Below are 22,033 nucleotides of genomic sequence, written 5' to 3' on the forward strand. Positions count from 1 at the left end.
ATCACTTTATTGAAGTTACTCCATAGTCCACGGCATTTGAGAGAAAGCTTTCTATCTCCGAAGGGAATTTGTACCACTGCCTGGCTCGCTCGACTCGACCTGCCAGATCCTGCTAACAGTATTCGTACAGAAATACTGCATACTGTAAAACATCCAACCTGTGGAGTTGAATGAATGAATCCCCATCTCAATCCGTAATCTCTATCTGAGTCAGTCGTTGACTGAGACTCGTCTATCTATCACGGACATGGACATGGACCCCACAGGATCCAGGATCCAGCCCCCTGATTAGAAAGAATGAAAGAAAGAAATCCAAGCCGGGGGCCATACTCCGTACGGAGTACATAGTGCCTAAACAAGGACTCCCTGGACAAAGACTGTCTACCCCGAGTACTGTATGCACAGTCGATAGAGAGAAAAAAAAAAACTCTAAGCGAAAGAGACAAAGAAATATAAATGAATTCACGTGTACAGTAGTACATAGAGTACTGATTCACTCCTGCAGGTGCTGTGCTTGTCCAAGTCTTGCTGTTCCATCCATCCATCCCGAGCTAAACCTGTTCCTAGCTGCCAAGGAGGACTAACCATGGGTTGTTACCTAACTTGTTCCCCACTTCCCGTTCCGGGCTTTGCGTGCAGACCGAGAAGAACCGAGGACTCCGTACGAAGTGCAGTACATACAAAAAAATTAATTATCAAACGCAGATTTATTTATATATATCGACTCGATAGTTCGAGATTAGTTTCTGCAGAATTAATTGATTAATTAATTGTTCTAGTGATCTGTTTGTCCAAGAGAGTTCTGGGCTGGGTGCAAGTCTCATCCATGGAGAACAGGATGATGGATCATCGATCGTCTAGGACAGTTCTTAGATCTATCTATAATCATCAGTTTATGTCTTCATGATTCTGGTTCTGATTCTGATTTACTTTGACTTTTGATTCCACTGTTATTATTTTATACTAATGATCTTCTGTCTCTCTTTTTTTTTTGTTTCTATCTTGTCAACGAGGAGTTTTATTTCTAGTAGTCCGAATTAAATGGATCTTTAGAGATTATTATTTATTGTCTACGTTGGCAATGCATCAAATCTATATTCTCACTACAGTGGCTATGCTACATCGAAGACATATGAGTAGAAAAGGTAAATCCCATCCTCTATTTGTTATTATTAACTGATCACCCAGTGTACAGCACTTCATACGGAGTGTTACTCTGTACATGCATACACGGCTCTCATCAAGTAATCTATCTTTATCTTTATTACTCCGTAGGGAGGGTGGCATTAATATATATATTATATTAATCTTTTTTTTTTCATTTTTTTTAATTTATATTTAATTATATTATTATTACGCCGCACAGCGCGGCTACTGGCGACTAGTGAGATGACGATCTTCATGAGAAATCTCCGCTCAGACCATTTACTCACGTAGAATGGATGTTGAATTAGTATATTATTCTGAGCGAAAAGTTTAATGAGTATGCTTCGATTTCCCTGAATGTAGTCAGTCTGAGTTCAGATGGTGTACATACACACAGTATGTAAGTGACCTACCACAGGAAAAGTACTGTACGCATATGTGTAGGAATTAATCTTGCGAGAGAGAAGAGAGAAGGAGCGATTTATTCATGCAATGGTTTACCTACTGTACAGTACAGTACAGAGAGAGTACTTTTGTATACTTTGATTAATTCTCCAGTTCCAGTATGAAGTACTCTAGAGATACTCTAGATTATATAACAGAGCCGGCATGAAGCCAAATAATAAACAAATAATAGTCCTCCCTCAATAGCATGTTTTCTTTAATTCGTAACGCAACTTCCTGGTAACCCGCTGAAGCGATAGAGATGGCGATAGCGCTCTCTATGCAGTCATTCCGTCGTTCTTCTCAAGTAGAGAGAGCTAGTTAATAAATAGCTGTGCAGTTGCGAAGATATATATATCTCGTGATCCATATTCTAGGGAAAACTACCTAATTAGCATATCGGCATTCCTACTCCATAGCCCTCTCTTATTCGGACAGAAATTAATTTCTCCATCTACAAATTAATCAAAGTATAAGACTGATAAGTTCTAAATCTTTGTTTATTTGTTCCCTTTCACTTTCTCTCCTTGTGTTGACTTTCGCAAACAGCATAATATAATATTCAAGCTATGAAGTTAGGCATAGCTAACCCCTGCTATTCACCGTCCGTCTGAAGAGTGTGAGATGCACTGTATGTACATACATACTGTTATTCCAATACCGTAGTCTCAAATTCGCAGCAGACGCGTCATTTCTGACAGATTATAACTATAATACAGATGACAGGTCTCACAGGTCGGATTCCATCAGATCATTTATCTAGTTAGATCGTACAGTACAAATGTTAAAGAGATTCATGTATGTATGTATGTATGTATGTACATACTTCAAACGGAGCTCTGCTTCTGTTCATGGCATAGGAAGAGAAAAAAAAATAGCCTGCCTTTTCAGTACTGTTCATGGATATATGTGGTAATATATATTACCTAGGTAGGTAGGTAGTCGCTACAGTAGTATTATTTTAGTCTTGGAGATTCATAACAACTTTTCTCCCAGAAAAGGAAAAAAGAAAGAAAGAAAGGAAGGAAGGAAGGAAAAGAAAAGAAAAGAAATGTGGCCATATATACACCTTGATATATGTATTCGCTGCGGTTGCAGTACAGTAGTCTTATTCTGTCTGACGAGCATTACTAACTCCGCGGGGGAAAAAAAATAATAACAATTCTTTACTGTTTACTGCCATTATCACAGGTTCTACCTACCGCTGCAACAACACGGACAACCAGTGCGGAAAATCTGAGGAGGAGGACAAGAAAGCTTAGTCTAGGTATTATATCGAGACAGAATAATGATACCTACCTAATTCCACTCAAGTCCAGTTGACAGGTAGACATCTATCCATGAGAAACGAATATCTTGCTCAACGATACAATCACTGCAAGAGACGTATAATCACCGCAAGAGATGTCGTTTCGCTTTGCCTCGTCTTCTCGAGGGAGTCAAGTTTGGCGGTAACCTTGCTGAAATCTAAACAGTGTCGATATTCCAGTTATGTTACTACCTTGGTGACCCTCTTGGACCTGTTTTCTTTAGGATACTAGACTGAAATATTTCTACTTGTCTATCTGCTCAAATAACTCGCGAATATCAAGTCCGGGTCAGGTCGACCATTACGGCTTACCTCTATACTCGCTATACGACATGCGTGTACTCGAATGAATGGAATCGCTTCAGGGAAGGGATCAAAGCTGAGTTACCAGGCTTGTAGCGTAGTTTCAAGCTGGACTCTACAATCTCGTTCTTGAAAAATGTGCAAGAGTTCTGGCCGGGATGTCACCAGGATGTCTCTTGCCCTCGCACAGGCATATAAAAGGTAGAAGAACCTGGAGGGCAGCAACTGCCAGACACTCTTACATCGGTAAATACCGCAGACCTGACAGTATGCACTGTTTGATAGCTGTATACACCATGAATGCGAAATTGCTGGCTGTTACCGCCTTCACTGGTCAGTGGTCACCTGCTCATCTGAAGTCTTCAGTCGGTGATTTCACAACAAATACTGGTCTGTCATTTCACCTTTTCCTCTTCCTCTTCTTCTCTACACCACGTTCACTATTTACCTTCACTCATCCCAACCATCATCATGTATCGATCTGATATTATGTGATGTGAAGACACGTTGATAGCTGTATCTTCATCTTCTGTATCGTTATCCATCTCATCTTACTTCCTGTTATCTCATATCAAACTATCCTTGCACACGCGACCAGACACGTCAAACAGGAACGATGGCCAAGGTTCTACCCAAAGGCATCATTCCTGCAGACAACTCATCTGATTCCAGTGACGATGGTATTACTCGTTTTGAGGTCAAGATCCACAGCCTGACTGCCAAGGTCTTCCTCAACTGCGAGCTTGAAGACATCGTGCCAGAGGAATATGCCGTGATGGCTGAAAAGTCCCGTAAGTCTGAGAGCTCCGACTGACATATATATGTGCAAGAAAATCTGACTCTAATGATGGCATGCAGCCGTGACTGAACGCAACGCGTGGATCTTCCGCAGACAGAACCACAACTATGACAGCCGCAACGTCAATCTGAAGAAATGGTCTCTCACCGACCGTCGTTACAAAAATCTTTTCGTCGAGCTGAGTAAGGTCCCGGACTTCGAGAAGGGTTTGTACGAGGGCGGCAGTACCTTCAACGTTGATGCGGCCACGAAGACGAAATTCCCCGTCGCGCAGGCACAGGCCCTCAAGGAGCTCCTCGACGAGGTCAAAAGCATGATGGACCTCAAGCACGAAGTTCACAATGGAAAAGGATTCTACTTTCTGATGTAAGTTATGAGACACTCTTTCTTGATTTGGGTAAATTTCTCTGAAAGTAAGATGCTGACATTCTTGTCAACTGAATAGTACCAAACTCATGGCTTGGTGCCCCGAGTACGTCACTGGCTATCCTATACGCCATTCCGATGCACCACCTGCAGTTGGATGTATTTTTCTTGACTATTTCCCTGGCGGCTATCGGATGAAGCATATGATTCCTCTGACTGTGGTATGCAACTTTCTCTCAACCTCTAGATTGTTGTTTGGCACTTTTCTGGCACTTCCCTTCGCGTCTTTCGTAAACTCAGCTAATTCATCTCAGACACTGGAATCAGAGAGCCTCGAATCCGCCGTCGCAGGCAAAATCAAACTGATGCTCGCCGAGTTGTACATGCATCTCCACCGTTCCGGCGCGTATGCAGACAAGCTTCCGCACCAGGAGACCTATCTGTTCGGCATGCACGGTTCACGATTCCACGTCTTCAGGGCCTGGTTCCCGGGACCAAAATGCTCCGCCATCTGGTGTGGAAAGAAAGAGCTCCCCGTCTGGCGCAAGGTCTTGCCCATGGAGCCCCCCAAGACCAACAACGACCCAGCTGAGATCAAACGCTACGATGAAGCCGTGCAGCAGGCGATGAACGAGTATCTTACCGAGCTGGGCGGAGAGCCTGAGATGCGCACGTTCCGTGTCGTTGCGAGTCGCGAATTCGATCTCTGGAAAAAGTCGGATTTCAGGGAAGCTGTGAAAACGGTTGTGGCTGTATTCACTTATTTCATGAGTGGTCAGGCACGCATGGGCACCCTGACTGATGCGTTTCAGTGTCCTCCTGACCTTCCCGAAGACGAGTCTGACGACTCCGATGAAAAAGATGTGGTGATGAAACAAGAAGAGACTGTCCAAGAGTCGAGCCAGAAGGAAAACGAGCCTGCACAGCTGCAGTCGCAGCAGCAGCCACAACAAGACAGCTTTCAGCGTCCGGCAGTCACAGACAGCCACCACCCATACCCCTACCATCATCATAGTCTTTACAAAAACGCCGACGCAGCCAAGTCCGGCATTCTTCACGGGATCGATCCGCTCAACAACAACAACGATGATAGCCTCAACCACTACCTCGAGAGTCGTTGGTTAGCGGACTTCGTTGACGACGACGACGAAGAGGATGACAGTCACGGGGACGATGAGATGGACGATAGCGATGACAACGAGTACGCGAAGCAAACCCAACAACTGGACCGTTGATTTCTCTCTAACTGTCTTGTCTACCTTAGCTGTGTTGGCTGCGTGGGCTTCCGGTTGGCAGCTAGTCAGTGGTTGATAGCACATACCAGGATGTTGTATCGTGTGTTTTGGGGATGATGAAACTCATAAGCTTAAAGCAGATGACGTGTGATTTGACATGCGCCGTAATGTAAGCATGACATCCTGTACTTATGGGGGGTTGTTGGTAAATCACGAAGTGAAAGATCTCTAAGGTCGTAATGTGTCATGCGTGTACTTTTGAGGAGTTAGTTAACTGGTAAACAAATACATGCTTCATGGAAGTTCACAGTGTAACACATGCTCAGGGAGAGCACCCACAAGTAGATTTGACAATTTTCTATCTGTGTTTTAGGGATGGATGCTGCTAAGTAGGCGATACCTTTCATAGTAATCTTGTGACATGTGCTTACAGGATCAGGAGCAGATGACAGGAATTAGGGGATTTGTTAGGTTAATATAAGCTGTAAGCAGGCACAAGATAAACCTTTTAATGAAGATTAAATGATTTTACTATATAATATGAGCAAGTCCTAATCTAAGTCATAATTCATGAGAGGAGAGCATAGGAGAAGAGAGTTGCTCCCTGGCTATATAGTATATACATCGGCAGCTATTCCAATTACTGCCATCATAGCAATCGACGAGAATTGACCGAATAACTGGCCTCGATTATAACCCAACCCATCAAAAGCTAATACACTGAATCAAGAAGATGACAATTTTTCCCTCCGCCGTCTCTCTGACTCAAACTCGGTGAATCCCTCCGGGCCCAAGCCATCTGCGCCTCCGGTGCGGAAATACTCGCACACTACGCCGATGGCGTAGCACGTTGCTGCCGTACCCAAGCCCGTCAAAAGAACCCAACGAGCCGTTTTCCCAAAGGATAATTTCTCACGAGCGGCATCCGTCCCCATATCGACTTCAGGAGGTGGAGGTGGTGGATAGGGAGCCCAGTTTGGTGGGCCTCCAGTGTAGACGGTTTCCTGTCTGCGAACCATCCTTGGTGAAGACGAAGGAGACGACGTCCTCACAGACTCTGATTGTGTAATTTTCCAATCTCTGTCAACTCCACTGTGAATTCCTTGCTGTTCTGGAGACCTGCTCTCCGCCGAGTTGATCTTGGCTGCAGATACACTGTCCTTGTCCTTATTCTGCATAGCTGACTCTTCCAATCCGGCAGCCGTCGATGATGCCCTAGGTTCTCGCACCTTTTTGAATACAAGAATGTCACCGCCACCAGACACAATCTCAAAGCCGTCAGCCTGCATCTGTGCAAAGTACGGAAGAAACTTTGCCGGACTGTTCAAACGAGACAAAACCTCAGTTGGATGAAGAGTCTGTTCCGCCGAATAAACGGACGAGGTAGTTTCTGCGATGACGACCTGGTGAGTCGAAGAATCGTAGGCAAGTACTCGATAAGTGGCTGGTAAGGCGGCCGATGCATTCGAGGGGTTCTCATCCAGATGTGGTGAACTAGACTCCTGAGCACTCTTGGAAGTCTCGAGCTGCTTGCAAGTTTCTATCAGTTCCTTTGTAATCTCGCTTGTAGTTTCAGTGAATTTCTTTGCGGATTGAAGCGTCTCTTGCAAGCGGGCATCCGAGGTCTGTGGTTCCGGAATTATGGATTGACTTTTGTCGACCACGCCAGAATCTGACGGACTGACCTTTTTGGTCAGACTTCCCTGACGATGTTGAGGAGTGATCTCGCCGTAGGCAGACTCGTAGATATCTTTGATTTCTTGAGACAAGGCAGATTTATGTGATTGCGACGATTCCTTGTCACTGCTAGTGGATGTCGGCGGCTGGAGAGAAATAGAGTCATGATCGGTCCGAGCTTTCAATGACACATCCTCTGACTCAGGTGAACTCTGCTCGACAAGCTGTGTAGCAGACGTCTCAGGTTCTTTCAAAGCTGTTGTACTGCTTCGCACCTCTTCGGCCTGGCTACCAGAAACCTGCACGCTCTCATGTTTCTTTGCGCTCGCACGAATTTCTTCCGCGTCAAGATCACTTTCGGGGTCCTTATATGAGTCAAAATCGCGTTCCAGAGCCTCTCGCTTTGACTTCTTCTCGTCGGCAATTTCCTGCTTGGTCTTGCCCGAGTAAAACGAAACACGGATATCGCTAGCATGCAGAAGATCGACATCGTCGTCTTTCTTTTCCGCGAAATTATATTCTTTACGTTGCATTTCTGGAGCAGAAGTTTTGGCCTCCTCCTTAACAGCGCTGGAAGATTGCTCACCATCTGCTTGTACGGAGGCTTCTGGACCATGGCTCATAGCAGACGAGGGAGGCAAGTCGATGACCTTCTCTGGGCCAGCCATGTATAAAACATCTGGCTTCTGGTTCTTCTGCTTCATTCCTTCCGTGGCTTCTGGAGTGCCATCTTTGGCTTGTTCGGACTGCTCTTGTCCTCCTTTCGAATTCACAGGACCATCCTCCTGTGTCGACTTCTGGGTTTCCTCATTCGTGTCTGTTCCGTAGCCAAATTGCGCACGATATGATTTGAATGTCTTGACGGGAATATCAGTAGCGTCATCACCCTTTGGGACAGCATCTTTCTCCTCTTCGGGGGATTGTGATATTTTAGGAACCATTCGACCGCTGATAGGGTCGTACACAGTGTCAATTGTTGCCTTGGCAGAGCTCTCAGACGCTACTGTCGGCTCCTGATATTTTGAAGATTCGACGACGTTGTCACTCTTGGTAGTCTCTGGAGACGACTTTGGTGAAGGATTGGTATCAATCACCTGCGCTTTCTTCGAAGTCCCATCCAAACCAAGAAAGGAGCGGCACCACTCTGACCAGTCCCTGGAATGACTGTCACGATATCTAAGCCACTCATTGCTCTTTCCAAACAGGAAGTTATAAGGATCAGCCTCTATTTCCTTCTTCAATTGCTCCATCTCTCTGTCAAAGCGAGCTCTCTCTGTTTCCCACCAGTTTTGTTGCCCTGGATCCTCAGGAAACTTCCCGCCTGTACCGCCTCCAGATTTCCCATCTTGACGACTATTAGGATCTGGACGATGAGATTGGAACCGTGGCCAAGCCCATCCCCATCCCCATCCCCATCCCCAACCGGGCCATCCCCATCCTACCCATCGCCATCCCCAGTGCCATCCCGACCGTGGAGGCTCATGGGACAATCTCTGACTCCATTTCTGACTGAGAAGTGCCTGTCGACGCAGTAACTTTGCTTGTTTTGCTAAGAATTTCCGCTCCAGCCTCTCGAGACGATGCCACAAACGGTCATAATTCCCAGATTCCCCCCAGTCCCGACGTCCCCATCCCCAGAGAGTTCGGCGGTGCTGGACTTGAGTGACCACGCATGCTGAGATGGCAAGTGATGACGAGATGAGGGTGGGAGATAGGACTAGCGGACGACGAAGGGGAGCCCGGCTGAGACTGCTAGTGGGCTTTGGCTTTGATGTCAATGCCGAGAGGCCCATACCGGCGTCTCAGATGACGCAGGCGTAGGAACTCGGTCTCGAGTCGAGAAGACTTCGAACTTTTCACGTAAGCTACCGTTTCGAAGCGGTCTCTGCTCTCCGAATCGGTTTCAAGACGATGGAATATCGCTCATATCGGATCGATCGACGAGCTGTCGGTGGATGTCTGAGCGGCAGCCGATAAAGCGCCAAGTCCGCCTGTCACGATGCACGATAAGCAAGCTGTAGCTCCCACACCACGTTGCTGGAGATGCTTCAGCGATAGAGCCCTCTGTACAATCGATAGAAGCTTGAACAAGGAGATGCGATGAGTAAAGCTCACTTTCAGCTGGGATCTGTGGATTCTGAGCGGTCTCGGAAGCTGAAGCTATATAGGCGTCTGCGGAGTAACAGCGACAGCTCGGGTGGGGTTCCCCTGCGCGATAACAGAAGCTCCGAAACTCCTATCGGCCAATCGTGTCCGCTACAGTGGTATAGACTGCATTGAACAAGCTACTCCTACAACATCCAACGCTGTATTGTACTCGTCTATAATACACCACTCTTCACGTTGATCTTTGACTTTATTACTCTTCACAGCGTCAGGAGAGACACTGCCTGTCCAATTCTGTCATCGCTGAAATCATCATCGAAGTGGTTCTTCCAAAACCGCACACCCTCGATACCTTCTTCCCTGCAGAGAACGCCTCGGTCCTCAGCCATCTCGAGCTCTTCGGCAGCAACTCCTACGCTCCAACCAAAATGCTGGGCTGCCTCCTGGGCCGTCACGCCTCTACCATAGACCCTCCAGTCCCAGGGGACTGGTTCGCTTGGAGGCTGCTGCCGGAGCTCCTCCATCCAGGCCTCGAGCTGCTGGATCGTCTTCTCGTCGCTCAAGTCATACGGCTGGACGACTAGAAGACCGCTCTTGAAACGGCGGAGACGGACCGGTAACTTGAGCTTCTCCCAAAGCTGCGCGGCTTTCTGGAAATCAGAGGGGCTTACGAGTTCCACTCCATTGCGGCTGCGATTGAAAACGGCCCACAGATCAATGAGGCTCATGATGCCGCCCTCCTTGCGAAGAATTCCCTTGCGGTCATCGGTGAGATATTCCGCCAGGTTCCGGGAAAGTTCAGACAGGTAAAGATTCTCAGCTCCGGAGCCCAGCATGTCCTTTGTAGTCACCATCCCCAGGGCAGCTGCCGATTCAGACAGTACGGCCTTCGCTTCAGCAGAGTCTCCATTAGTAGCTAGACCTGATTCAGAGGCGAGAGTTTCCGCCAGAGCGACGACTTCCTTCGCAGAAGCCATCAGAGCCTCCAGATCCTCGAAGGCGTTGCCAATCACCAGCTCGTTGTTTTTTCGGGTCTCCAATCCCCGTTGCTCAAGTCCTGCAATCCCAACTGCGGATGGTCGAGGTGTCGACTGGCCGGAACCACGTGGCACAGGAGACGTGGATGGTCCATGCCCTGGGGATTGGGAGGGTTGCGGGATCGGAGGAGCGTTCTGAAGGAGCCATTTTCTTTGGATCAAAGCGCCTTTTAATCTTTCATGGAAGATTTTCTCACCGCCGCCACGGAATGAGAGCTTGATGCACTCATTTATTTCAGTGTTGCTTATACTCGACTGAGCGAGAGGGGGTGCTGGCGACTCCGAACGTTCTCCACTAGTAATCTTCCTATCTCTAGGAGCCAAGGACACAAGAGAGGCTCCACAGATCTCACACTCCAAGAGAGACGGATGATTGTTAAATGTGCATCTGGGACAAGCCAATGATGTCTCTGAAGTGTCTGAATCCGGAAGAGCCGTCGAAGACTCGGTTGCATTTGTCTGTAACCGGTCTCGCTCAGTTGCATCTGAAGGTGCTCGATTCGTTGCAGCGGCGATAGCTGCCTTCAGTATAGTCGTCAATTGCGGTTTGATTCCACACGCCAGACATGGTGGCAACGGTGTCGAGGCTGTAGCTGTTGCCGGGTCAAAGTTGGAGGGAACTGGGTTGGAGAATGAACAGATGGGACAGATCCACGTTGCATTCACCGGCTTTGGAGCAGGCGACGCGCCACGTGAAACTTGTAGAGCCGCAGAGGATGGTTGCGCAGGCGAAGTACCGCTGACTTGGGTAGAAAATGGGCCGGCATTTGTGCCGTGCGGCTGTCCCAGGCCATGCTTCTGTGGCTTGGGGTATATCGTGATTTTAGGAGAAGACTTGAGAAAGCCTGCCTGGGAAGGGTCAGTCGGTAAATAAGGTCGAGATGTCGCAAAGATGCCATACCTGGTATTCCACGCGATCGACGTCCTTGAGCTCGACCGAGACGGAGTACTTCCGGGGCTCTTCGGCGGCTACATAGCAGATTCGGTGGGACGTCAGATAGGCATGGCCATTCTGATAGTTGGGAATCTTGAATTTTCTGGTGATGCAAAAGCGAAACTGTCAGTAACAGCATTACAGGAGCAAATGAGAAAAACAATGAACTTAATGGCGCGCAGAGTGTTCCATCCACAGACGGCAGTGCTTACCCCTCATACAAGCCCACTGCATCCTGAACGAACAGTAGGGTCTCATCCGGCAGGAGTAACGGACGGAGCGCAGTCGTCAAGTCCAGCGGCTTGAAGAACATCTAGCCCGTATTTATAGAGGAGATGGAGAACATCTGTATCATCTTGGGCCGCAGCAGTACGTAGCCCTGTAACAAGTTGGAAATCAAGCGTTATCACGCGATAGTATCCATCGTACCGTCCCAGTCCCCTCATAGCGTAATGCCAAGACAGGGACTTGATGCCATATTCCACAGGCAACAAAAAGTACGCTGCGTGGATTGGATGGCGGAGTTGCCGATGACCACAAACGGCACACTAAGCGAGCGCCCGGTCGACTCCTGACCTCCGACTTAAGTTGGCCTCCTTCCCAACTACCTATTTACTTGCACCACCAGAAAGGCAGCCATTTCACCATCTGTTGCACAGTGACACTTCCTTTGCGTGAATATCTGGCTGCTCAGTGTTAAGAGATCTTTACCGCCCTTACTGCCTTTCCGGAGAGCCACGCTATATTTGTCGAAAGTGCAAACCAAGTTGCCTTCGAAGGACTCCTGTTGTCCCTCCTGGACTTATCGTAGATCCCATTTTTATCGCATGTTTGAGCCTGTGAATCGCGTGTTTCTTGCTCTATTGTCCTATTTGCTTTAGATTCTACTAAAAATGAGTTCTACTGTTCCACCATGGCGCGCTTCATCAACAGCGACCGCCACGACTACCTCGAATCCTACTGGGACTAGTAAGTGTCATCTCTTCACTGGTGAGCCTGAAGTGAAGATGGACTGACTGAGCTAGTGTCTCCTGCATATATTCCCGTGCAAGCTCGTCGTAGTTTGGCTCCTCATGGCGAGTCCAACGCGTCTTCGAACCCCTCTCAAAATCCTCCTGCCCCCTCATCGTCAAGTACCCAACCACCCCCCGAGCGAAAACGTGTCGAATGGCCCCTCCCTGTTCGTCAGTACGTCCAGCGCAGTTTTGTACCCGAGTACCAGATCCCGAGTGTTAGCAGGCAAGAGATGGAGGCAAAATTGAAACAGGTCATCACAGAGGCAGCGGAGAATAACATGCTTGAGACCATCGATTGGGACAACCTTCCTTTACCTCAAGTTATGATCCAGAACGAGCGCAACAGGATCTTGACAACTCCTGTAGGGTCTTCTGCGTGGACTGTTCCATCCAGTGTTGCTGCTCTTAAGTCCAATCTGCAAGCAAGTGAGGAGCGCACAAAAAAGAGGAAGTCAACCGATATGTCGCAAGAAGACGCGGGCGACGACTCACCGCCGTGGCGGAAGACTAACCAGCGCTCTCAATTGGAAGATCGAGTCACATACTCCCCCACTGACAAGCGTCAACGCATAGATATCAGCAGCAAATTGCCAAGTAAGTCCAAAGCCACTCTGGAATCTCGGAAGAAGCGGTTCGAGACTCCGCGTGGTTATCAAGATACCTATCGAGACGAGTCCCCAGCCCCCAGTGCGACACAAGGACCCATTGTTGGACGGTGCCAGGATCTGGAAAAGAATTATTTCCGCTTGACTTCAGCCCCCAATCCTGATACAGTTCGCCCACTTCATGTACTCGAAAAGACGTTGGATCTGCTGAAGAAGAAGTGGCGGAAGGAGAACAATTACACCTACATCTGCGATCAGTTCAAGTCATTGCGGCAGGACTTGACGGTGCAGCATATCCGGAATGAATTCACGGTGAATGTGTATGAGATCCACGCCCGGATAGCCCTGGAGAAAGGAGATCTTGGTGAGTATAATCAGTGTCAGACGCAGCTGCGGGCGTTGTATGAGCAGAATCTGGGCGGGCATCCGATGGAGTTCAAGGCGTATCGTATTCTCTATTTCATTTACACGCGCAACCAGACGGCGATCAACGACGCGTTGGCAGATCTAACCCCAGCAGATAAAGCGGATCCAGCTGTGAAGCACGCGCTTGAGGTTCGCTCGGCACTTGCGCTGGGCAACTATCATCGCTTCTTCCAGCTGTACCTCGACACCCCGAACATGGGAGCCTATCTCATGGACATGTTTGTTGATCGGGAGCGACTGTCGGCGCTGGCCTGTATTTGTAAAGCGTGCGTTTCCCTTCACACAGACTTTCTCGGTCACGCTAACCTATCTGCTAACTTATCTCCAGATACAAACCTGACGTAAAAATCCGGTTTATCACGGAAGAGCTTGGATTTGAATCGGACGAACAGAGTGCACGGTTTATCCTAGACTATGCACCGGAAGAATTGCTGCAGGAGAAGGATGGGAGCGTTCGGCTCCTGACGGGCAAAGCAGGACAGATCTTCGAACGGGCCAAAATCGAGGCCCATAAGGTGGTCGACATCAAAGGACAGATCTGAAGCCCGTTCTTTCCCTCCATCTCCCAGTCTTTGTTATTCTCGCATCCATCTGCCCTTTATCATTTTCTCTATTCTCGGCGGCATACCCGTTCGTCTATTGCTGTTTACACTTAATTCGACTCGTAGCATCTTACGCTTAGGGAGTGCATTGGGCGTGGGATTTTGTTGCTGCATATGGGTTCTATGGCGCAAGGTTCTCATCCCGGGTGGATTCTTGAACGGCGCTGGAATTGTGTGACATTAGAATTCTGACCGCAGGTTTGCACATGGGTGATCTCTCGGAGGAGGCAGGCCAAGGCGGTCGAATCTAGCCAGGATGCATCCTCCAATGACATTGACTGACCTTTCGGAATGCTTTTCTTCAGTAGTCATGACTATCTTGGTGGAGAGGTATATCCGCACACGTAATGGCGATGCTGTTCGATCGATTCTCGGCTTTTGTCCGGCAGCCAAGGCCGTCGATCCCCATCGTGGCATCCCCACGTGGCGTCGGCCCTGTAGTCTGGTTTGCCGGAATCCAGGCTTGACAAGTCCAGTGTCCACACTGGACGTTTCTTGTTCTGCAGACCTGAAACCATCCACCCTGAAATGTGCCAGGTTGCGCAGGTACTGTATATACCCGCTGAGAGAGAATTTCATTCGTGGGTAGATGCTAGATGCTGCGGAGGGCGCTTCAGTTTTTTTCTTCTTTTTTTTTTCTTTTTCTTTTTCTTTTTTTCTTTTCTTTTTTTTTTCTTTTTTTTCTTTTTTTTGTCTTTCTTTTTTCTAATTCTAGATGACTTGGCTGAGAGCCTGAATCTAAGCTTAAGCAGTAGTTTGCCATTGCCACATCGGCAATTGAATTGAATTCCATCTTGAATTTTAGTCTGGGATTGGATGGATTGGATGGATATGACAGGCGTGGCGTTGATAGTGGACAGTGGACAGTGGATACCTGAGTGACTCAGGTGAGTACTCCGTAGTGAGTAGTGAGTACGTTAGCCACAGCACAGGCAAGCTGTATGTCCTTGCCTCACTGTAGACTGTACGGAGTACCTCGACCGACAGAATCGAGGCTTCAGCCTGCGTCTCACTCAGCTCACCTGACTGACGTGGCAAGTGCGTGGTTAAGGTGTGGCAGTGCCTGTTATATTACTCAAGCTGAAGCGTCCGGAAATTGAAATTATTCAATGCGTGACGCGTGCAGCATTGCAGCTCCTCCCCAATTGACTAATTGAATTGATTGATTGATGGACTGATTGATTGATAGAGTCATCACTGCAAGGTCCCATGCAGAACGCGCATGGAGACAGGCGACTGGTAGGATTTTTTTTTCTTTTCCCCTTTTTTGTGTGCCTTTCCTGCACACATGCGGTCGTAATATGGAGTACTCGATGTAATTGATGCAATTGAGCAGGCATTTCTTTCAGTCGAGTGCTGGCTGGCTGGGTATGATCTTTTCCGTACGTCTATTCTTAGAAGTCACGTTACCAGGATATCTGCTATTTGTCATTTCTCCCTCAGCTGGCGAGTAGTAAGCAATTGTCAATAATGAGTAGGGACTGTTATTTCTCAGAATATTCTTCTGGCTTGGCGTCAGACAGACACTCCAAGTCGCTAAATTAATTAATTGTCATGGCAAACTTAATTCTCTGTGGGCTTTTTCTAGAACGCCAGTAGCGAAGGATCGGCCTGTCGCTCAGAACACAGTGTAACGACAATCCTAGATTCAATTGCCCCATTCATCTACCGAGTACGGAGTATTTACTGTATCGATTAATTTGGTTGCAATTGTAGAACATGTCTCTGGGGGTATTCCGTACACGGTGACACTCCAGTGTCACCCTCCATCCCACGCTTGATTTCCTCTTCCTGGAGATGGCGTGGTAGCACCAGTACGGTACTCCGTACAGTATGCTGTCGAGAGTAGCTTGTGTTTGCTTTGTGATTTGCTCTCCATAATCGATCATTCTGCCTGCTCTCCACGTCCACACCATCCGTGGTCTACCGTCTGGCGGTCACCCCGCGGGCCCATCCATGGTCGACCCGCGATGCGTCTTCTAGTACGTTCGTCCGGGCTTATCGATAATCGTCTAGCACTCTAGTCTTCCAAGTCTAGCGGCATTTTGCAGCCTTGGCCCCCGATTGCATCTGCTCGTTCTGGCTGCTGCCCAACCGGGCGCCCTGCCTGTGCTGTGCTGCTCGCCTTAGCGCCCTGGCAGTCGACCAACGACCAGCAGGGCTGGAGCTGATCGTGGCATGGTCGCATCCTCGCGAACCATAAGAAGAACATGGCATGGCGATAGTAGGCGTGCTGTACGGTGTACCACTTTTACGGAGGATACGGCTGGCTCGTCCCCGCCCAGCCAGCCTGCGGAACGAACGACTCCGAGACACTCCAGCCTACGACGCGAAGGACGATATTGCTCGATCGAATATTGTCGATCGATCGAGCAGAGGATTATTGCTGCTCTGAGAATATCTCCTCTGCAGTCAGCAGTCATTTATTGTTCATCCCACATCAACCTTAATACGCGCTCTGGACTTGTTGGACTCCACGCTACCCACCGTTCTAATTCCAGCAGCCCGTCCGGTCTCCTGGGCTCTTCTGCCGCGCCACAGCCACAGCAGCGAGTCCAGCGACTGCACGCTCGCAGCCCTGGTGAAGCTGGTTCCCTGGGACGCTGGAGACGGTTCCGTCCATCGCTGTCCAGTCCTCCATTGTGCCTGGCTGCTCACGGATCACCTCAGGGGCCACCGTGCCTGCTGTCTGGTGGCAGCGGCCCCAAATTTTCTCCCTCGATTTTATAAAATATCTTGAGACGACCGGCCCTCCTCATCGCTCTCTCTGCGTGCCCTTTCTCTCTGCCTCGGCGCGATCGGGTGCTGGCCGTTGCACAATGAAGGTATGCGAAGCCCCTCTCTCCCTTGCGCTCCGCCTCGCTAACCACCCGCCCGCGCAAAAAAAAAAACTACAGGCCATCCGGCGGTCTCTCAAGGGCGACAGGGACTCCAGACCCCATCACCACCACGTCTCCATCACCCCCAAGTCCGCCCTCGCCATCCTCCCCCCGAAAAAGGTGAGTTGCTGCCCTGATTCACTTCCGCTCGCGCCGCCCCTTTTGACCATTGCCGCCCTGCGCGCCCCCAGGTCATCAAAGCGTTGTATGACTACGAGCCCCCGCCCGGCAACACCCAGGAATTGGCCTTCAGCAAGGGCGATTTCTTCCACGTCATCAGCCGCGAGGACGACACCGAGTGGTACGAAGCGTGCAACCCGCTCATCCCCAACGCCAGAGGCCTCGTCCCCGTCTCGTACTTCGAGGTGATCGGCAAGACTGAGCGACACAGCGCCGGCTCGTCCGACGGCCACAAGCAGGAGCCGCACGACTCGGGTTTCGCAGAGCGTGCTGTCCACGACCGACGCGACTCGACGACCACCACCCAGCAAGGCGGCCGCTCCAGGATGTCGTCGCTCGGCAAAAGCGCGACCGCCATGGTCTATGGCGTCGTGCAGTATGATTTCCACGCCGAACGGCCCGACGAGTTGGAGGCCAAGGCCGGTGAGGCCATCATCGTCATCGCCATCTCGAACCCGGAGTGGTTCGTCGCCAAACCGATCGGTCGCCTCGGTGGTCCCGGTCTGATCCCCGTGTCGTTCGTGGAGCTGAGGGACATGACCACCGGCCTGCCCGTTGCCGATCCCCTCGAGGCGGTCAAGCGAGCGGGCGTGCCCCGCGTGGAGGAGTGGAAGAAGATGACTGCCGAATACAAGAACAGCAGCATTACCCTGGGCAAGCTGGACTCTGCGACGTCGGTGCAGTCCGTCACCAGTGGCATGGAGAAGATGTCCATGCACAGCAACGGCAGCCACGTCAGCCACGACCATGTGAGTTCGCCAGAACAGTCGAAATGTCGGTAATTGAAACTAATGGATGATGAAGGGATACAATCAACGAACTTCTGGCAAGGCAGCATATCCTCATCAACCAGTATACAATCAACAGCAGCATCAGGCCCCGCCGCAGCAACAGCAGAATCACAGGAAGCTCCTGGCCCCGGTATCCGCGTCGATTCCGCGGTACTGTTTCGACAACGACAAATACTGGTACATTATCGAGGCGAGGATGGAGGACGGCAGTTGCTGGGAATTGTCGAGATACTATCATGACTTCTACGACTTTCAGATCGCCTTGTTGGCGCAGTTCGAGGAAGAAGCCGGCAACAAGGGCAAGCCACGGACGCTGCCGTACATGCCGGGGCCGGTCACGCACGTCACAGATGCCATCTCCAACGGACGACGCCAGAATCTGGATGAGTACATTAAGAAGCTGCTCGCCATGCCGCCCCACATCTCGCGCTGCCAGCTGGTTCGCGAACTGTTCGCGCCTCGTCCGGGCGACTTTGAGATTGATCCGAGTGCGATGGAGGATAACAACTGCCGTCTGTCGGGTGAGTCGCAGCAGTCGTCGGCCCACGATGCCTCGCGCGACTCGCGGCAGTCCTCGCAAGGGCACATGAGTACGTCGACCGCTGGATATGCGGCGCCAGTGAGCGCGCCAGCGAGTTTGGCCCCAGCAAGTGCAAGTGCCAGTGCCAGTGCAAGTGCGGGTGCTCAAAACCGGCCGCCTCATCAGCGCTCGCAGGCGTCGCAAAGCAGCAATGCCTCGCAATCGCGGACGGACCTGCAGCCGCCGATGAATCGGCAGCCCAGCTCGCTGACGCAGGTATCCAACACCTCCAGCACGACGGGGGCGATGAAAGTAAAGGTGTTCTTCCAGGACGATATCATCGCGCTGCGCGTGTCGAACGACGTCAACTTCCAACAGCTGCAGGACAAGCTGCGGGAGCGGCTCAAGGTGAACAACGACGAGATGGTGATCCAGTACAAGGACGAGCAGACGAGCGGGTTTGTCGACATGCTGAGCGACAACGATCTGGATATGGCGCTGCAGCGGAACTCGAAGTTGACGCTGCGGGTAACGGTGGCATGAGCTGAAACGTACTTTTTCTTTTCTTTAACCTTGTTGCATTGTTTGGTGGGTGTTCGGCGCGGTGGTATTCTGTTTGTTTGTTAAACGATATCTATGATTTGATTGATTTGATCTGATTCTTTTCTCTGGATTATGGACGATGATACGATTTCTCTTGCTTTTTCTCTGGACCGGTCACTATCTGCTGTTTCTGTTGAATCTGTTTTTTTTTCTTCTTTCCTGTTTGTCGAACATACCCAGGCCCGACGTCTCCGCCGAGCCTACCTAACCTACCCTGTCTACTCTACCTAACCTACTTGTACAAGCAGCGATATCCTATCCTCTGATAATTAACATGGATAACGTGGAAAATTCCGTGTTTAGCAGCGGCGACCGCGTCGGCATCTGCGTCTGCGTTTGTGAATGCGAATGTACAGCTAGCTGTGTTGTGTTGTGTTGTGATTAGGTGATTCGATATTGCTACCCCTGTGTACCTCTCATCTCGTGATTTGACTAGGCTAAGGTAGTAGTTACTCTGGAGTAGGAAAAGTTGCAAGTTGAATTTCTACGATGACTGACTAGGTAGATACTCTCTTTCTATTTCGAACATACTGTACAGTACAGGACAGGACAGGACAGCCAAACTGCCCATCTCTAGTATCTATCCACCGGATCTCTCTTTACCAGTAGCAGTAGGTAGGAAGAAAATATATATTAGCTTGATATGGCTCGGTCAATCAATTAATCAAAAAGCCAATCAGTCCATGTGTGACGGATCCAATTCCAGGCAATAGAGCAGTTTCTTATCACTAGGAGCGATCTAAATTACAAGAGACTAGGCTGGGAGGAGAGGAGAAGAAGGAAGGGAGCCAGGTCGCTAGCGAGGCGATTTATGCAAGTATTCTGCCGTACCTATACCTCACCGCTTTTCTCACCGCTCACGTGACGACAGGCAAGTTGAATCGTCACATCACCCCCCCCCTCCAAAATAGAGCCTGCCCTCAGGCGATGGTAAGGTCAAATTTTGTCCAGACCAATCAGAGACCTCATTAGTTGCTGCAGACCCCCTACCATAATTGGGAGGTTGTTTGCTATATTCCCGCTGCGCCACCTGATTGGTCGAGCCTAAATTCAAAGATCCTCTTCAACCGTTTGCGGGCGCCGACTCGTGGCCTTTGGCTTCCGCCCTTGGGCGCGGTCATCGTCTGTATGGTCCTCAAGGTGTTCATCGTCTTCGGCTGCTTTTAACCAAACTGGGAGCCGAATTGGTGGGCCTGGGGCATCTGGATGCTCCGCGTGAAAGTCTCGGATCCGTAGGGGTGCGTTCTTGAAGAAGTTCGCTGGGTACCACTTCGGGTCATCGTCATAGCCAATCCATTTGACACGGTAGTAGAGCTTGCCATAGCGGAGTTTTGAGGCAAGTATCTGCTCTACCTCCCATTCGTCTTGTCCATTTACTTCTATTGGCGGTTGCGCATCTGGAATCTGTCCCTGCAGTGGTTCGGTCGACGTAGCTCTGCGGAGCTTTTCTGGTGCAAACACTGGATGGACTCGTATACTGTCCGGGAGGTTCAATTTGAAGGAATTCCCAACCTTCTCAATAATCTGGTAGGGTCCGGCAGCTTGGTCTGCGAGCTTTCGACTAGGTCGTTCAGTCTTCCAGTCCCGGGTTGTCACCATTACCCAGTCCCCTATGCCGAAATCAACTTCTCTTCGGTGCCGATCTGCCTGTGTTTTCTGGCGATGCTGTGCCGCCTCCATTTTCGTGCGAGCGAGTTTCCAGATGTTCTCCATATGCCGAAGCCAGTTCTGAGCCTCTTTCCTTTCGAGCTTGAGTTTTCGCGGGGGTGAGGCAGCCGTCCAGTCAAACGATACTCGTGGCTCATATCCTCGGTCGACAGCGAATGGTGAGAGCCCTGTGGATTCATGAGGGAGCACTGCTGCAGCAAAGTCCATCATGGGCAACAGCTCAGACCAGTTGTCTTGGTAATAGGAGACAAATGGTCGAAGCCGCTGGGCCATATACTGATTAACAATCTCCGTTTGCCCATCAGTTTGTGGGTGGTGGCTGGTAGAGAGCTTGATCTTTATCCTCAGTATTTTACAAACCTCATCCCAGAATTCAGATATGAATTGACCTCCTCGGTCTGATACCACTGTGTCAGGAGGTCCCGTCCATCTATAAACGTGCTCCACATACAAGTGCGCCATCTCCCTTGCGGTGACAGTCTTATGGCATGGAATTGAGATAGGTCGCTTGCTCAGTCGATCCACAATGACGAACACTGCATTGTACCCTCGCTTATCTTGGGGAATGAGCGGAAATCCATTGAGATGTGTTGCCAGGGGCGCTCTGGGATTGGGAGGGGATTCAGAAGACCAGGTGGTTTATCCCGCCATGTATTTGTTCGCTTGCATACCAAGCAATTATCCACGTATCGGTCAACATCCCTACTCCAGGTTGGCCACCAGTATCTAGCGCGTACCAAGCCGCGAGTCTTTCCTCGTCCAGGGTGTGCAGTTGACGGCTGGCGATGCACTTCATCCAGTAGCCTTGCGCGTAGGTCTCCTTCGTCTGGAACCACTAGCCGTCCTTGATAGGTAAGTAAACCCTCACTCATCTTCCAGCCATCCTCTCCTGTATGAGACTTCTCTCGCAACTCGTGTAGCGACTCAGAGTCTCGATTTGCCTGGCGCACCTGGTCCGTAATGTGCAGGGGTTCATTCATAGCTAGTAGCTCTGTTCCAGACAATAGTTCTTTTTCAGCTTTAGGGAAGACACCGTCTTCCAACCATTCAGGTCTCAATAAAGCCTGGGTGCAGCAGCGGTCTCTCTCTTTACGTTGGGCCCTAATCAAATCTTCCTGCCGTGAGAGGGCATCTGCAGGCATATTCCGTTTTCCTGGTCGATACCGAATCAAAAAATGGAAACGAGAGAGGAATTCTGCCCAGCGCACTTGTCTTGGATTAAGCCGCTTTGTGGTCATGAAGTATTCCAGTGCACGGTGATCAGTGAGTATATCGAATGGCTCTTCCCTCTGCAATCCTTCTAACTCAGCTCTCCACTCCTCTAGGCTTCGTATAATGGCTAGCATGTTCTTTGTCATGTATCTCGTAATTAATCTCTGCCGTCGTC

The 22,033-nt window shown here is 49.8% G+C and overlaps 6 protein-coding genes across 6 annotated transcripts; 3 read left to right on the plus strand and 3 right to left on the minus strand.

Moving 5' to 3' along the window:
• Positions 1-3,818: 3,818 nt before the first annotated feature.
• T310_3874 (uncharacterized protein) lies at positions 3,819-5,602 on the plus strand (the record flags this gene model as incomplete). Its single annotated transcript, XM_013473255.1, has 4 exons — positions 3,819-3,993; positions 4,061-4,367; positions 4,447-4,588; positions 4,682-5,602. 4 exons carry the CDS (start codon positions 3,819-3,821, stop codon positions 5,600-5,602), a joined length of 1,545 nt encoding a protein of 514 aa, XP_013328709.1.
• Positions 5,603-6,327: 725 nt separating this feature from the next.
• T310_3875 (Conserved serine-threonine rich protein) lies at positions 6,328-9,072 on the minus strand (the record flags this gene model as incomplete). Its single annotated transcript, XM_013473256.1, has 1 exon — positions 6,328-9,072. One exon carries the CDS (start codon positions 9,070-9,072, stop codon positions 6,328-6,330), a length of 2,745 nt encoding a protein of 914 aa, XP_013328710.1.
• Positions 9,073-9,645: 573 nt separating this feature from the next.
• T310_3876 (Vacuolar protein sorting protein (Vps36)) lies at positions 9,646-11,590 on the minus strand (the record flags this gene model as incomplete). Its single annotated transcript, XM_013473257.1, has 3 exons — positions 9,646-11,271; positions 11,324-11,459; positions 11,586-11,590. The coding sequence occupies 3 exons, from the start codon at positions 11,588-11,590 to the stop codon at positions 9,646-9,648; spliced, it is 1,767 nt and encodes a 588-aa protein (XP_013328711.1).
• A 659-nt stretch (positions 11,591-12,249) lies between these two features.
• On the plus strand, positions 12,250-13,945 carry T310_3877 (SAC3/GANP domain protein; the record flags this gene model as incomplete). The annotated part of the gene is made up of 3 exons (XM_013473258.1): positions 12,250-12,325; positions 12,382-13,669; positions 13,732-13,945. 3 exons carry the CDS (start codon positions 12,250-12,252, stop codon positions 13,943-13,945), a joined length of 1,578 nt encoding a protein of 525 aa, XP_013328712.1.
• Positions 13,946-16,824: 2,879 nt separating this feature from the next.
• Positions 16,825-18,918, plus strand: T310_3878 (Protein kinase activator Bem1; the record flags this gene model as incomplete). Its single annotated transcript, XM_013473259.1, has 4 exons — positions 16,825-16,830; positions 16,903-17,004; positions 17,076-17,813; positions 17,869-18,918. 4 exons carry the CDS (start codon positions 16,825-16,827, stop codon positions 18,916-18,918), a joined length of 1,896 nt encoding a protein of 631 aa, XP_013328713.1.
• Positions 18,919-20,028: 1,110 nt separating this feature from the next.
• Positions 20,029-22,033, minus strand: T310_3879 (Retrovirus polyprotein; the record flags this gene model as incomplete). Its single annotated transcript, XM_013473260.1, has 2 exons — positions 20,029-20,982; positions 21,384-22,033. Coding segments are annotated over 2 exons (1,604 nt in total), but the record flags the coding sequence as incomplete, so codon positions are not given.

The sequence above is a fragment of the Rasamsonia emersonii genome (genome assembly GCF_000968595.1).
Source record: "Rasamsonia emersonii CBS 393.64 chromosome Unknown ctg1118621760088, whole genome shotgun sequence".
Taxonomy (NCBI): domain Eukaryota; kingdom Fungi; phylum Ascomycota; class Eurotiomycetes; order Eurotiales; family Trichocomaceae; genus Rasamsonia; species Rasamsonia emersonii.